Source organism: Ceratotherium simum, chromosome 10 (assembly GCF_057802395.1).
Source record: "Ceratotherium simum simum isolate JZ-2026a chromosome 10, ASM5780239v1, whole genome shotgun sequence".
Lineage (NCBI taxonomy): Eukaryota > Metazoa > Chordata > Mammalia > Perissodactyla > Rhinocerotidae > Ceratotherium > Ceratotherium simum.
Window position 1 is genome coordinate 642,445 of NC_141909.1, and position 16,278 is coordinate 658,722.

The window sequence follows — 16,278 nt, forward strand, 5'->3', positions numbered from 1 at the left end:
CGCCCTGCTGGCACGCACGTGTGCGTGCGTGTGTCTTTGTCTCTCTCCGTGTCTCCCTCTCCATCTCCCTCCCTCCCCCTGGCTCGCACGCTAACTCTGATGATGTAAGGTACCCCAAAGTGGGGCTCATGTGGCCAGGAACTGAGGGCAACCTCCAGCCAACAGCCCTCAAGAGACTGAATCCCAGCAACACACTGTGGAATAGAACAGCAGGGAACAGAACGGTAAGTTCATTTACGCAAAAAAGTGTGTAATATGTGTGTACGTTTAAACACACATCTAGGGAATTATCCCCCAAAACAATCACCAAAATATTTTAATAGAGTCATCCTGAACTAAGATTTCAGATGACCATTAACTTTCTTTCTGATACCCTTTGAATTTTTAAATAAAATCTATATTTCTGTAATTGGATAAAGCATCAGGCTACTGTCATTTTCTAAACAAAGGACAGAGTCCCCAGGATAACAAGATTTAGGGACGATGAGGATGGAGGCCGAATGCCGCAGAGCCGAGGTCAGGACCCCACGGGGCATCCGCGGAAAAGAGACTAAGATGGCGGCGAGAGCCCAAGGAGCAGAGGCCACATCCACAGAGAGTGGACAGAGCAGGACAGGAGGTCCTAGACAGCTGGCCGAGCCACAGGCAGGGCAGAATTTGGCTGGAGAAGAGAAAACCGACAGTGCAGAGAGGAAACCTCCAGGCGAAAGCCAACCCTGCCCCAAGACTGAAGTGGCTGCAGTAAGTGGGCCCCAAGAAGCCCACGGCCTCGAGGGAGAGTCTCCAGGCAGTCAGTGAGGGGCGTGGAGGAGGCAAGAGTTAAAGCTACAAATTCCAGCAGGGCAGAGGAAAAGGAGAGGAACGGGTGCAGCTGACGGGGAGGGTTCTTTTTGTGCCAGGAGCAGAGGATAAGTCGCCAGGATCTGAAATTCCAGGGAGACCCCAAGTTCTCTGGGGGTGAGGGGGACTTGACATCAGCGATCACCCAGCTACAGCTGTCCTTCCCCCAAGATAAGCAAATCGGGGCTCAAATGGACAGCGCAGGTTAACTTCCTCAGCTCCTCTCTTTGGTCGGATGTGGCCGTCTCCAGTCTCTCCCAGCTCTGAAGTGCCAGGATTCTCCAGCTCCTCTGCAGTAGCACCCGCCTCGGCCTCCCGCACACGGCATCAGAGCCAACTCTTCAGAGAGTCAGTACACATCAACACTTCCATCCACCTCCTGCGCCACGCTGGACCCGGGTGTCAACCCAACATGGAACCATTCACCCTATCATCCTCCCCCCACTCCACACAGCACCCCGAGGGAAGTGCCTCTGCTCACGCCGAAACATGAGGTCCCGCGTGCCCACCGGATTCAGTATCTCTCAGCCCCAGAGCCACAGCCCTTCCTAGAAAGGCGCAGATCCAGCCACAGGATCTGCTTCTAGCCCAGCCTCTGACTGCGTCCTCCAGGCACCACTTTAAACCTCGGCTTTTCTGCCAGAAAAATATCAAATTTATTCTAGAATAGGCACAAATGCAAAACTGCCTCGAAGAAAACATAACATGGTTCCAAAACAATTTTTAAATATTTGCTTATGTCCCACTTTCTGGAGTTTCTGTGGCAGATTTGCACTGGGTTAGCTGTGTGCGGTGTGTATTGCCTTCTCTCACTGCTGAACAGTGGAGGGTAAGACTGCTCACCGGGGCCTGCTGGGGACACGGCGAGGCAGTGACCAGAGGACACACAACGGCAGGCTAGGATCCGATTCATCAGTAAGTCGCTCCCCAGGAGAACATGATTTCACATTCACTATAATGACAAAGGCTGGACCAACCAGAGGGCTGCCCTGAGCCCTTCTCTCCTGAACCAAAGCCGAAGCCATGTTTACCTGCCCCACGGCCACCCTCACCTGGCCACAGCCCCTGACAGGGAAGCCCCGGGTGCCAGGGCTGCATCAACCCAACCCCATTCTAGCAGGCCCTGCCCCAGGGCAAGTCCCTGCTGCCCACCACCCACTTGACTCCTCTGAACTGTGCCAAGGGAAGCTGGAGGTGGGCAGGGCAGAGACCTGTCTGCAGGAAGACTGGAGGAGAGGCAGGGAGCAGGGCCGGAACTAGCCGTGTGGTCCCCAGGCGCTCATGGCAGAGCAGCATACCCCCTGCACGCTGCCTCTGGCGGCCTGCCTACTTCACCCCTGAGCTCGGGCTCTAACAAGGAGCTGATCCCTCGGCCGCACGAGGAGTAGGGTCTCCCCCAGAGCTCTGATCACACCAACCACTCACGGCCAAGAAGTATGCCCCGAGGCCCAGGTGCAGATCCCTCAGAGCCTCATGCTTACTCTCTAGAACCCACCCAAGTGCTTCCTGGGCCAGCCGAGGGCATGACACGTTACATCCCTTACTCTTCACTACCCGAGAGGAAGGCACTCCATTACCCTCATCTTACAGATGAGTAACCGAGCCCCAAGGTGGTCACACCACCAGGCAGAGGCAGAGCTGGGACCCACAGCCAGGCAGTGCAGGTCCCCTCGGACCACTGCCTTTGTCCTGACGTGGAAATTGCTTCCAGGGAAACTCCCACAGTCCTGCGGCCTCGCGCGCACTCGGGCGCCGCCCGCCACTCCAGAATGGTGGGGAGTCCAGCCTGCGGCCTCTCCTGGGAACAGCACAACCAGAGGTGGAGTGACTTTCTGCTCATCTAGGATATTTATTTTATGAGCTAATTTTTAAAATAATAACACACTAACCTGACTTCTCTACTGGGAAAGTTGTTGCAGGACACTGTTCTCCCTTCAGAAAGAACCCAAGTCTCGTCCTAACAAAAACTGACTCATCCAAGGCTGGGAGCTGGAACAGGACGGCGCTCTGCGCGGGGCCCAAGGTCTGGAGGCTGCAGGGGGCCCAGGCGGGCAGTGGACGGCAGGGGACGGACAGCTCCACTGCACGATGCACTGTGACAAGGGCAGCCCCATCTCCCACCATCAGCCCTTTCTCTTCCCAGGGGAGAAGGACTCAAAAATACAGACTAAGCCGAGTTTCCAGGACCACGGTCCACACGCTATCAACACATCACTCAAACAACAGCCTGCGACGTGGGGAGGACAGAGCCACCATCATCACACGAGAGGTCGGGGCCTACAGTCATTCAAGAAACCCACCCCACAGAAACCCACCACTTATCCTTTGCCCCAAAATGAGATCTGCTCTCGAAGCCCCCACGGAAGCCACTTTACAGTCTGTTAAGGAAAAAAGGGGTTATATCCATGGGAGGAAGGTGTCCCTGGTAGTCCCCGCTTCTGGCCTGGAAGTGCTCTGCTAACATAAGGTGACAGGCCAGGATTTCAAAGTTGCAAAACCCCGTGAGATTGTTTAATTCTGTGACTTCCCTCCGACCCACACTGCGTGTGTGCTGGGGGAGGGGCATGTCAGGGCATCACAAAACGAGGGTGAAACACCCCATAATCCACAGTCATCCTCACCTACAGGCTGCTTATCTGGACAATATTAAGGCAAACATTTGTCTTTAACACTGCACATTGTTTCAAACAGGTACCTAAATTTTAAAAAAGACAGATTTCAAAAGAAGTGCTAGAGCAACAGTGTCCTCCAAGAATAAACAGCTTCTTCATCTGGGTCACTCTAAAAGACACCAGACCAAAGAGGGGTACGATCTTGTAACTGATGCCAAACTCAGCCCTGAAACAAATCCAGAGGTTAAATTCTCACGTAAAAATCTCCCTTTTCACCCTTCTTCCTGCAAAATAGGATTAAGGTTCTATCAACACAGATGCCTAAAATATTTTCACTCAAATCCTGATTTTTCTGAAAAGCAAATAAAACAATAGAAAAATAAGCCCACACTAGGTGCTCCAAGTCATTAATGCTTTCAAGCAGAGGAAGTACGATATTGTGCAATAGTTGAAAAGATCCGACGGGCTATACTTATGCTGTGCTGTAACCGCTGACCCAGGAAGTCACGAGGGTGCGGACGACCATCGTGAACCTGGGCCTCCCAGAGTCGATGACACTGAATAGAGACGAACACAACACACCACCAAGCAATGACGGAAGAACACCTAGACTGCCCGAAAACGACCTGTATTTCACGTTACAACTCAAGGTGTGTTCTCTGTGGGTCCCACGGAGCTGATGTTATAGTTACAACTCCTGCTGAAGCACAAAAGCAAACCTAACGTTGACATACTAACACTCTGCCGTGAAATTACAAAGGTTTACTCTCCTTAACCTACAGTGATGCAAATCAGCAGGAAATAAACACCTGAACAGAAAAACGAGCACAGGATATGTTCATCAACTCACAAAGAATAATACTGTTTTAAAATAAATACTGTTTAAAATATTTTATTTTAAAATAAAAATATTCAACTTCTAAATCAAAAACTGCAAACTAAAACAAAACACAATTTAAAACTTCACCTATCAAATGGAACAAGTTTTATGGGTTTTTAAATTATTATCGAACTCAATGTTGAAAAGGGAACGTTAAAATGGGCTCCCTTCTACAATCGGATGGAAGTAAGTGTAAATGGTGCAGTCATTCTGGAAAGTCACCTGATGATGTCTCACAGACACGGTGCATACGTGTGCTTGCCGTCCATGCATGCCCATGCACACCCAGGCACGTCCACGAGTATCCACGCGGACCTACCCTCCCAAGAATCTATCCTAGGATGTCACCAGGGATCTGTGCAAATCTGAGACTTCATGGGAAACCACCGGAGTCCTCCCGGGGCCGGGGACCACGGCACAGCCGCCCAGTGAACAGGGGATCTGCTGAATCAGCTGTGCTCGCCACTCCCTGCAGGAGGCCAGCAGCACCCCGGACTCTCGGTCCCCACAAGCCCGCGCCCCACGAGCTCAGCAGCACGGTCGCTCACTGTGTGCACGTCTCAGCACCAGGCGACACCAGCTGGATTTGTTATTAGAAGCCTGGAGAAAACTGCAGACAATCGAGAGGCTGCCTTCAGTGCCTTTAAACGTCTTCTGTGCTCTCCACCCCTCTAGAGAAATCAGAACTGGACGTTATGGGTACGGTTTACGCAGGAAACTCAAACAGGTGGACCAGTACGCCAGGAAAGGGCTTCACCCTATAGCCAAAGGACTGGGGAGCAAGCAGACATTGGTTTCAATTTAAAATGACATGTGCGGGTATGTATCCTTTTTGTTATTTCCCATTTTAACTGTTTCTCCGTAAGTGACCATCCACAATCCTCCCACGTCAAATAAACGCGCAGCTGCTAAAAATAACGCGGCAGAAAAAAATGACTGACCTGGGGAAATAACATGTTCAAGAGAAAAGGAAGAGGAGACATGGACACACAGAACACTTACATCTTGTAGAGCACGCCGTCATCAGACGTGACTAAATAAAAACACAACAGGAATATACACAAATCCCGACAACTCCTCCGATACCGGCTCACAGAGACTTTCTTCTTTTTACCTTTCTGGAACTTTCTAGCTGTTGTACAACTAACATTACTTTTACAATCAGAAGAAATATTACTCGAACTCTTTCAGTAATTCAAACTTTTTTCTTGTGGAAATTCTGCTACATGGATGACCCCATGACTATGACAGAGAAGCTTGCTGGTGTGACAGGAGGGCCTTCAATAAAGACAAAACTCGGGCCGGTCCCGTGGCTTAGCAGTTAAGTGCGCATGCTCCGCTGCTGGCGGCCCGGGTTCGGATCCCGGGTGTGCACCGACGCACTGCTTCTCCGGCCGTGCCGAGGCCGCGTCCCATACACAGCAACTAGAAGGATGTGCAACTACGACATACAACTATCTACTGGGGCTTTGGGGAAAAAAAGTGAGGAGGATTGGCAATAGATGTTAGCTCAGAGCCGGTCTTCCTCAGCAAAAAGAGGAGGACTAGCACGGATATTAGCTCAGGGCTGATCTTCCTCACAAAAAAAGACAAAAGACAAAACTCAGTCTAGGCTGAGCACAGACAGCAGGACACAGGACAACCCAGGAATGACCAATTGCTCCGCGGAAGAACCACGCAGGCGGCCAGCACACCTGTCACATGGGCAGGGGAGGCCGAGCTGGGGGCCTGGTCACCACCCGCCAGCGCTGCTCGCTGTCTCCTTCCCTCGGGCCCTCGCTGACGGGAGGTCACGGAGCAGGCCTCAGGGGCACGGCGCGAGCACATGCCTTAAGAGTGCTGCACTGCAGACTCTGAGGATGCACAGCGGTTTCCTTCCATCAAACCTGAGTTCCCTCCACAACTGGACTGTGCAAAATCAGGATGCTGATGAGCAGGGTCCTAGGTTCAAGCAACAGACTCTGACAGGAAGAGGGGGACACGCATCTGGAGCACACCGAGGAGCCAACGCCGGCCTCTGCGTTCAAGTTCCGATGCAGAGTCGGGTCTGCAGAGTCCCAGCCGGTCAGCAAGTACTGACCGATGGCCCCGACTCCCTCCCAGCCCCAGGCTGTTCACGGCCGACACTCTAACATGATAACCATCTGAGTCAGAAGGCGCCTGGGGAGCCCCACCTCTGATCCGGCAACGACCCCCACGTCCCAGGTGACACGTCCCAGAGGCCTGGCCCTCTCGCCCTCAGCAAGGACCCCCGGTGGCACCACCTCTGACCCCCCGTGTCCCTCCTAACAGTACACAAGACAGCACGCAAGAGAAGCCAGGGTCCAACTCCAAATGAGAGCTTTCCAATCGTTCTACACAGAAAAATAACATAATTCTTCAGATATCAAAAGAGAAGAGGTTGTAAGGGTGGCTGTGTGAGGAAAATGCCCCAGAAGCCACAGGGGTGCAGGCTGGGTAGACACCACAGGTGGGTCTCCACCTGCCTCACAGCCACGCCGGAGACAGCACCTTCACACACCACGGCACAGAGCAAGAGAACTGGCTCTACGAGGAAAAACACCCCTTCCATCTTCTGAATTTTATACCAGGTGTTCGTATAATACTTCTTTTAAAGCAAGATGTTTTAGGGCAACACTTTTTTTTTTTCCCCCAAAGCCCCAGTAGATAGTTGTATGTCATAGTTGCACAGCCTTCTAGTTGCTGTATGTGGGACGCGGCCTCAGCATGGCTGGAGAAGCGGTGCATCGGTGTGCGCCCGGGATCCGAACCCGGAGCGCACGCACTTAACTGCTAAGCCACGGGGCCGGCCCAGGGCAACACTTTTAATTAAGCTGTAATTTTCTGCTCTTTATTACCATCTCAGAGTTTCTCCAATTTCATCCCATGTAGAAGAAAATGAACTCAAACAGTTGTAAAAGCTTGGCCAGCGTCACAGCCTTCTTCCCTGTCTACACCTGAGTGGGCTCAACTCCTACCCTCTTCCTCTGCTGTGAAGTCGGGACACTGCCCCCAGAACTCGCGGCACCGAGACTGAGGGAAACGGCAGCCCCGTGCTCTAGCGGGTCTGTGTCTTCAGCCCTGACCCCGCCCCCGAGGTCCAGGTTTGCAAATACTCAGCACGAGTACTGTCAGACCAGCTCGCCCCTCTCCTGATGGTATTACCCCAGGCCACAGATATCATCCCTCAAAAGCTGCGATATGACGCACGTTTTTGGTTGCCAGCTCTCAATACTACAATTTAGGGATTTTCCCACAAACTCACAGAACACAAAGTGGAATCACAGAGCAGCTTCCAAAACTGAGGCCCGTGAACTCGCCACAGTTACGGCCACCTCCTCCCCGGGAACATCCAGGGCACTGCCCCTTAACTTACACGGCCACCTCCTCTCCCGGGAGCGTCCAGGGCACTGCCCCTTAACTTACACGGCCACCTCCTCTCCCGGGAGCGTCCAGGGCACTGCCCCTTAACTTACACGGCCACCTCCTCTCCCGGGAGCGTCCAGGGCACTGCCCCTTAACTTACACGGCCACCTCCTCTCCCGGGAGCGCCCAGGCCCCTTCCCCTTAACTTACACGGCCACCTCCTCTCCCGGGAGCGTCCAGGGCACTGCCCCTTAACTTACACGGCCACCTCCTCTCCCGGGAGCGTCCAGGGCACTGCCCCTTAACTTACACGGCCACCTCCTCTCCCGGGAGCGTCCAGGGCACTGCCCCTTAACTTACACGGCCACCTCCTCTCCCGGGAGCGTCCAGGGCACTGCCCCTTAACTTACACGGCCACCTCCTCTCCCCGGAGCGCGCGGGGCACTCCCCCCTAACCTACCCGGCCACCTCCTCTCCCGGGAGCGTCCAGGGCACTGCCCCTTAACTTACACGGCCACCTCCTCTCCCGGGAGCGTCCAGGGCACTGCCCCTTAACTTACACGGCCACCTCCTCTCCCGGGAGCGTCCAGGGCACTGCCCCTTAACTTACACGGCCACCTCCTCTCCCGGGAGCGTCCAGGGCACTGCCCCTTAACTTACACGGCCACCTCCTCTCCCGGGAGCGTCCAGGGCACTGCCCCTTAACTTACACGGCCACCTCCTCTCCCGGGAGCGTCCAGGGCACTGCCCCTTAACTTACACGGCCACCTCCTCTCCCGGGAGCGTCCAGGGCACTGCCCCTTAACTTACACGGCCACCTCCTCTCCCGGGAGCGTCCAGGGCACTGCCCCTTAACTTACACGGCCACCTCCTCTCCCGGGAGCCGCCCAGGGCACTGCCCCTTAACTTACACGGCCACCTCCTCTCCCGGGAGCGTCCAGGGCACTGCCCCTTAACTTACACGGCCACCTCCTCTCCCGGGAGCGTCCAGGGCACTGCCCCTTAACTTACACGGCCACCTCCTCTCCCGGGAGTGTACAGGGCACTGCCCCTTAACTTACACGGCCACCTCCTCTCCCGGGAGCGTCCAGGGCACTGCCCCCCTCTCAGCATCTTCCTCCCACACGGACATCCGTCCTTTGGCTGAGTGTGCAGTCTGTGGGGACTCACTGGCCGCGGGCGCAGGCTGCCCTTCTGCTCTCACACCTGCAGCCTGGAGGGGCGAGGCGGGCCCAGGATGATTGCCGCAGCCTACGCACCCTCGCCTGGCCGTCTCTGGCACCAGCACGAGTCATCTCACAAATCCACTGTCACCTTCCATTCTTTACAAACCGTCCCGGCCCGGGATAGGGACGAGACCAGGATCCTCCCGGGGGGACAGGGCCATGCGAGCTGCTCCTCCTCGGGCAAGGGCGCGTGAGGAACCCGACCAGGAGCTGGGGACAGGCTCTGCCTGTGACCTTGAGAACGCCCGAGACCTCTCTGAGCCGCACCCCCACCCACGGCCCCTCCCGGCTCCAGTTCTGGAAGAGCCTGGGCCACCATGCAGGCTGTTCTCTCACCTACAACTCTCACAGCACACGCTGCTCACGGGGCTGCAGGCTTGACAGGGACGGAGGGAGGGCAGCCCGGGGCCACGGCAGACGCGCACGCACGAGTGCACACACACTGTGTCAGACACCCTTCACTTCCTACACAGCTGCAATTTTTCATCGGTGAGTATGCCTCTAACAATGACAATTCTTATGTTTTCTTTCAAGCTGGCTTTACCTCAGGAGTCGTCCTCGGTGCCAAAGACGTGACTGCACCCAGCGAGGCCGACCTGCCCGGTGGTGTTCTGTCCGTGGGGCCACGGTCGGCACGACGTAAATTCACAGGCACCTAGGTGTATAAGTCAATAAGACAATGAACTACATTTGTCACCTACCAGGGTGTCAAGACCGTGATGGAGGAAATGGCCCCAGCTGTGGAAGCACAGACCCACGCAGCTCCAGGACAGTGACTGGAACGCGGGCCACCACGGCCTGTGCCCTGCCTAGACTCTCTTCACGACTGTGGAAAAACCCTCCAGAATGCACGTCTAGGATGGTCTCTGAGCCTCAGGCACGAGAGCAGAGGGACAGCCTGCGGCGGGCCTGGTCCCCTGTGGGCGCTGATGGGAGACCTCAACGGTGGTTCTCTTCCAGGCTACACTGAGCCCCAGGGTGTCGGCAAATGAGAGTGGTGGCGGCCTCGCGGCTGTCGAGGGACCAGGAAGGGACCACTGTCCCTGTGTGGGCCAGTCCCCCAGCAAGGAAATTCCTGCCCCAAACGCCAACAGCAGCCAATCAATTCTCTTAGGTTAAACTTCTGGAAGTCACCCCCAAACTGTTGCTAGTGGTCACTTGGGGAGCGATGGGGCCTGCGGCTCTATAACCTCCACTCCGTGTCCTTCCGTGCCGGCCGCATCCTTCCCTTCCTGCTTCCTCCCCCTCCCCCCCACGTGTGGATACTGAATTCGAATTTCTACCACTTGGATTTTTCACCTCGAGCACGTACCAACTTAATCCAAATCAGTGAATGCTGAAGGAAAGAGGGAAGGCTGACTCCCGAGCCGGCTCCTGCCCCAGCCCCCAGGCCGGCTTCCCCAAGACACGTAGGAGCGGGCATCTGGGGTTGGTCAGCACAACACCTCCCCAGGCAGCATCTCCCCTCTACGAGGACCAGAGTAAAACCAGAGAAGCAGGACAGACACTCGCCCCAGGGCGCCTCACGCGCCCACTCATTCTGTGGCGCACCTCCAGGGGAAGGAACGCACTTTTAAAATGAAATATTAGCTACAAACCACCAAAGACTCAGGCTTATTTTCACATCTGCTGGAAACTATGGGGGCTTTTTGAAACAAAGGAATCACGGCATTTTGTCTAGATATCTTTTGTAAAAATACACAAACACTTATTTCTGATCTAGACACAGAAGACGTAAGGTGTGCAGTCAGTGCCAGCGCCACGCTCGCCCGCCCGCACACCCACTCGGCTCGCTGCCTCGCCCTCCGATCTCAGCAAAGACGGCGCTGCTCCTGAGAGACCCAGCCGGCCCGAGCCTGTCTGCTGTCCGCGCCCACAAGCTCCTTGAGTGCAGCCGGCCCCGCCGCTGCCTGTGCAGCACAGGCGCTCCACAGCAGCAGAGCACGGACGCAGGGATGGCCAAATCCCCCCACCTTCCTCCGTTCCCACTCCAAGAAGCAAGGTGGGCAACACATGGGAACCAGGGGCCTGGCTCGTCCGGGGTTCTAACCAAGACAGGACGGGGGACACTCCCAGTCCTCCTGGGAGACCAGACGACATCGGGCCCTTCGACCAAAGACACAGTCCAGCGGATCTGCCTGCGACAGTCATCCGAGCCCAGGTGCCTGCCCATTGGCCCTGCTGCGGTCCCGCTCACCCGTCAGGATGGCCCTCACTGCCCCACCTGCCACCCCTCCCCAGCCCAGCCCACCACCCTCTCCCCCAAGGGGCTGCTCTTGCCTTTAAAACCCGTGCACACCCACCACCCCGTCACCGTCAACCGGCTTGCTCCCGTCCAGCCATTCCCGTGGCTGTGCCCCCTGCACCTCCACAGGAAGCTGCCATTCGCCTCATCCTCTTCACCAAAGTCTGCCTGGCTGACACCTCACTGGTCCCCTAAGTTTGTCCTCCTCTGCTGTGACCCCCAGAGCTAACTCCAGCCCCCTCCAGCCTCCCCAGCCCCCAACAGCCTTCCATGGGACCCCCAGAGCTCTGGCTGACGCCCGTCAACCCCGGGGGCTCGGCTCCCACCTATGCTTACGGGCTTGATCTCACACCTAAGATCAAACTGGAACGCCAGAGCTGACATTAACCACGGCTGCTTCCCCGCCAACCCTGGCTGCCAAAATCATCCTTCCAAACCCAAATGTCACACCCCCACTTAAAAAACTTAAGGCAGCCTGAGGAAAGGCCAAATGCCTGGTGGAACCTGGTTCCAGCCACACCTGGTGTCGCCAGCTCTCAGGACAGGGAAGGCCCCTCAACTCCGCTCGCCCCATGATGGTTCTCAGCCCACACTACCCTGTTATCATCGCTGCGCCCAACCCTCCACAGGGTCACCAACTCACATGATGATGATCCAACACCAGATGCGGGGGAACCACCCCACCATCCAGCCCTGGGGTGGCCTGCAGGAAGTGACCCCGAAGAAGATCGTTCACAAGTCCTTCCCCTGCAACCAGGTGGCAGCAGCCTCGACTGTCTTTACCTCCCAGGCCAACGAGGAATCACAGGGCCTCCCAGCAAGGAGTCGCTCCCTCTCCTCCAGTCAGGTAATAAAAGAGGGCAGATAACTTGCTTCCCTGAAACTCGCACCCCCAGGACTGCAGACTAACAGGCTTGGGGGCCAGCAGCGCCCTCTGAAGGATGCGACTGTGACTGCGCGTGGCCACCTGCCTTGCATCTTGGGAGAAACACACCACAGAACTGGGCACCACCATCAACAAATGCAACGAGAGACGATAAACCACCTCAATCATACACAGATTACGACTCTCCCTTAAAGGACACCACACAGGGTGCAAGTGTGTGTTCACACACACCCTCCACCAAACCAAAGCCAGCGCCTAAGGTGAGGGCCTGCCGGACGGTCGGTGAGAGCGAGGGGCGCCCTCTGGCACCTTCAGAGAACATTAAACCCCCTGAACTGATGGGAAGGCTGACATGGTCACTCGGTCCCCAGATACGGACACATCTTCACCACCTCTGGCTGTGGTTCAGGTAGACGCAGCTCCTCTGAGCTGTATGTACAACCCTGTGCAATAAACAAGCAAATGGCCTCTCTTCGCTAATGTTTACAGAGCAATGCATTCCGAGACACTAAAGGGCGCAGCGGGGTTTCAGGGAATTTAACTGATCTTACCAAGTGTAGTCAAGAACCACATGAGCCATTAAATAGACCCTGTTTTTGCACCTAAAAGCCTATTTGTTGGAACAGATTTAAAAATTCAGTATATTCTCTAGTTTCACGACAAATACAAAGCAAGCTAAGGTAGAATTTTTCACCACATTTCATTAATCACCAAGTTTCATTTTTTGAGACAAAGGGAGCCAAAACAAGTGCTCAGCACTAGGACGGACCCAGGCTGAACTAACTCCCCACACTCTGCACGCAGGGGCTCGGCGGTGGGAATGCGCCCAGCGCCTGACCCAGGCCCCATCCCAGCGACTGAGGGGTCTGTCCTGCAACAAGACAGAGTCCACGTCCAGTCTGAGAGGACTCGAGGCCAGTGTGTCACGGATGCTGACACGATGTCTGTCACCGGGGCTCAGATGCAAACCCAGGTGTGGAAGGAGGCCCACACCCGCGCCAAGCACCAGCTGCCCCGACGGTTCCCCCCGCCCCCCCGCGCCGCCGCACTTGCTCTCGAGACCGACAGCAGACCCCGCCGCCGGCACGGTGTCACTCTCAACCGCAGCGGGAAAACCACAGAACGCGGCGCCAACGGCCGTCTGTGCACGAGGCGGGCATACTTACATCTTTGGCCATGTTACCAGATCCGTGAAATCGATGCTATAACTGTCCACCCTCCAGAGAAGAAAAGTGATTTTTCTGGTAAGAAGGAAGGAAAAACAAGAAATGAGTAAGAACGAGAAAACAAGTTAACACAATATCAACCCTTCCCGCGGCACCCCCACCCCGGCTGCCCCTCCAGGGTGCTGGGCCTTCCGTTCCAACCACAGCCCCGCCTCAGAGCGCCGCTGGCAAAAGCAGCCCGACGCTGGGATTTTAAGTCATCCCGGCGGATGGAGGCACATCCAACACCAGGATGCCCGGCGATGCCCGGGCGCCCCAGCCGCGGCCGTGCTCCCCGGACGCCCACACAAAGGCCCTGCGCCCCCGCCTGGCACACGGCCGGCCCCCAGGACGCAGGGCACCGCTCACCCCGCGCCGGAGGGGACCCGCGCCCCGCGCAGTGAGCGCCCCGGGGCGCCCGCCCGCCCGCCGCCCCCCGCCCGCGCCCCCGCGGCCGACCGCGCCGCTGACAGGTGGGCTTCCGGGGTCCCGCGCGCCGGTCACTAGGCCGCGGCCGCCCCCGCGCGCCCTGGAACCGGCAGTCGGGGCAGCGCCGCCCCCGGACCCCGGACCCCGGACCCCGGACCCCTGCGCTCGGCCGACCCCGACCCAGACCGGCCCCGACCCGACCCCGCCGGACGCGGCGCGGCGGCTCCGCCTGGAGGCCCCGCCCGGACCCCGGCCCCGACCCCGCGGCCGGGTCATCTGGGGGCCCGCGGGCGGGCGGGGGGCGCAGGGGTCCGGGGACGCGGACCGGGACCGTCGTGTCGGGGTGCGCCCGCGTGCGCCCTCGGGACCCGGCCGCGCGGCCTGCCCGCCGCACCTGGCTCGCGGGCGCGGACTCGGCGGGCGCGGGAGCGGTCCGGGCGGCTCCGGCCGCGGGGTCGCTGCCCGGCCGGGGTCCTGCCCTGCGAGGCGCCGGCGCGGGGCTCACCCTGGAGGGAGCGTCGGGCGGCGTGACGTGCGCGGCGCGGTGACGTGGGCGCGGGCCCGGCTCCCGCAGCGCGCCTGCGCGCCTTTTCGCGCCTTCGGCTCCCTCCTCCTCCTCGCCCTCCGCCTCCCGCCGGTGCGGCCCGCGCTCGCGCCCCGAGGGGGATGGGCGGCGCGTGCGCGTGTGCGCGGTGCGTGCGCGCGGGCGGGCGGAGGGGGGCCCCGGCGTGGGACGCGGCGGTGCGCGCGCGGGTGCGCACGCGGGGGAGGGTTCCGGGTGTGGACGCCTGTGTGTGCTGCACACGCGGAGGAGAAAGGGGGCGGATGCATGTGCACATACGCACGCAGGGGAGAGGGGGGCCAGGTGTGTGCATATGCACATGGGTGTATTTGCGGGTGTGCGTGCACACAGGCAGAAAGGGCACAGATTTTGTGCTCACAGGTGTTTATGTGCGCGCACGGAGGAAAAGAGGCTGGGTGTGTGCACCGTGGAGGAGAAGAGATCGGTGTGTGCGCGCACGTGTGTATGTGTACTCGCGGAGGAGAAAGGCGGGCTAGGTTTGTGCACGTGGGCGTGTTTGGGCGGGTGCGTGTGTAGGTGCACGGAGGAGACGATGTGTGTGCGCGCAGCGCAGAGGGCCCTGTCCACCTGGTGGTGCTCTCCTGTCCGTGCTCGGCCCTCCTCCGCCCAGATTCTGCGCGTCCTTGGTGCAGAAGGGTGCCGGGGAGGGAAACTCGGCAGCCGGTTTGCTTCTCATCTCCAGGAGCGCCTGGTGGACCCTGAGCCCTGGAGACTTGTCCTCCCTGCAGCCCACCACCACCAGGGCATTGGGCCCAGGGCCTGGAGACCCAGCAGAGGGCGGGCTGGGCCTGGGAGTCAGTCCAAAGTTCAAGGCTGCATCAGACGACGGTGTGCAGCGAGCACAGGCATAAGAGCACAGGCATAATTACCATCTCGGGACTTGAGCACGGGAGCAAAGGCCTCTGCACCGAAGGGCAGCGTGTTTGCATTACACCCCCTAGCGCGAGGTCAGTTTAGGTTACTCCAGTCTTAAACTGTTAACACCTTAGTGAGCACTAATTTCTTCTTGAAGACAGCAGAAATCTTCATTCTTTGTCCAGATTAGCACACAATGGACACATGGGCAGAAACATGGATGGTACCGTGATGGAGGTGCATTAAAAGGGAGGGAAAGTCCTACAGAAGGACCTTATTTCTCTGCTGGTGGAATTTACACTGCTCTACCCTTAGCAAGTGCCCATGATACCGGAACCTACATCCCTCCCTTTCGTACCTCCAGTGGCCATATGTCCCTAGCTCCATTTTTCTTTCACAGTAATTCGTTTTTGACTATATTTGGCTATTTACCCCCAGATGGCAGCCGGAAGCCCCCTTCCCAGCCCTTGGACCCAAGTGCACAGGACAGCAAGTCTCCTGTGAGAGCTAGGGGCTCAGAGTTAGGAAGAAATGGAGGATCAGAGGACGGAATCTTAAGCCTCTGCCTACAGATTCAAGGTTCCCGTGATTCGATATTGTTTACACGGGATGACTACCTGTAATATTCAAAATAATTTCTGCACAAAAATCCCTGTAGTGAAATATTCTGAACTCACAAGAGCTACCACAGCAATGACAGCTCTTTGAGGCTCCGGTTTACTTGGGGAAAGGGAAAACACTTGTTCCTCTATAGTCAAATATCCCCCATTTCTGTGTTAAAAAGTAACAATTCTCTCTTGGTTGAAGATCCAAATATTTTCAGCCACTGCCTTGCCTTGAAGTCTCTAGATCAGATTGCAGGAATGCAACCTCTTGATAAGTACCGCACCCCAACTCCCTGTATTCATCTGATCCTTCCAGCGCCATCTGTGTCTGGGGCAAGAGTTGTTCAGGAAGCGTGACTTCTAGTGTTGATCCACTTCCCAGTGGCTGGTGTCCAGCCCCGCCTCATCGTCCAGGACACCACAAGAAAATGGTTCTGAAGAAAGTGATCGGGGTCCTTCCCAGGAAAAGTCCTCATCTCCCCAAAGCTCCCTCTCTCTTTGTGTGTCCAGTCTGTTGAGTCTTAGCGCATGAGACAAATCCTTACC

General features: G+C 57.1%; 1 protein-coding gene across 3 annotated transcripts in view; it reads right to left on the minus strand.

The window, feature by feature from the left end:
- Window positions 1-14,212, minus strand: part of TFDP1 (transcription factor Dp-1) — a 45,533-nt gene extending 31,321 nt beyond the window's left edge. Inside the window, exons 1-3 of one of the 3 annotated variants that reach the window (XM_087435793.1) lie at window positions 14,195-14,212; window positions 13,222-13,296; window positions 9,469-9,579 (exon numbers count right to left, since the gene is read on the minus strand). In XM_087435793.1, the coding sequence (XP_087291919.1) occupies window positions 9,469-9,579; window positions 13,222-13,233 (123 nt within the window). In that variant the 5' untranslated portion in view covers window positions 13,234-13,296; window positions 14,195-14,212. The other 2 variants (XM_087435792.1, XM_087435794.1) reach the window with 2 other exon arrangements.
- Between the last annotated feature and the right edge of the window lie 2,066 nt (window positions 14,213-16,278).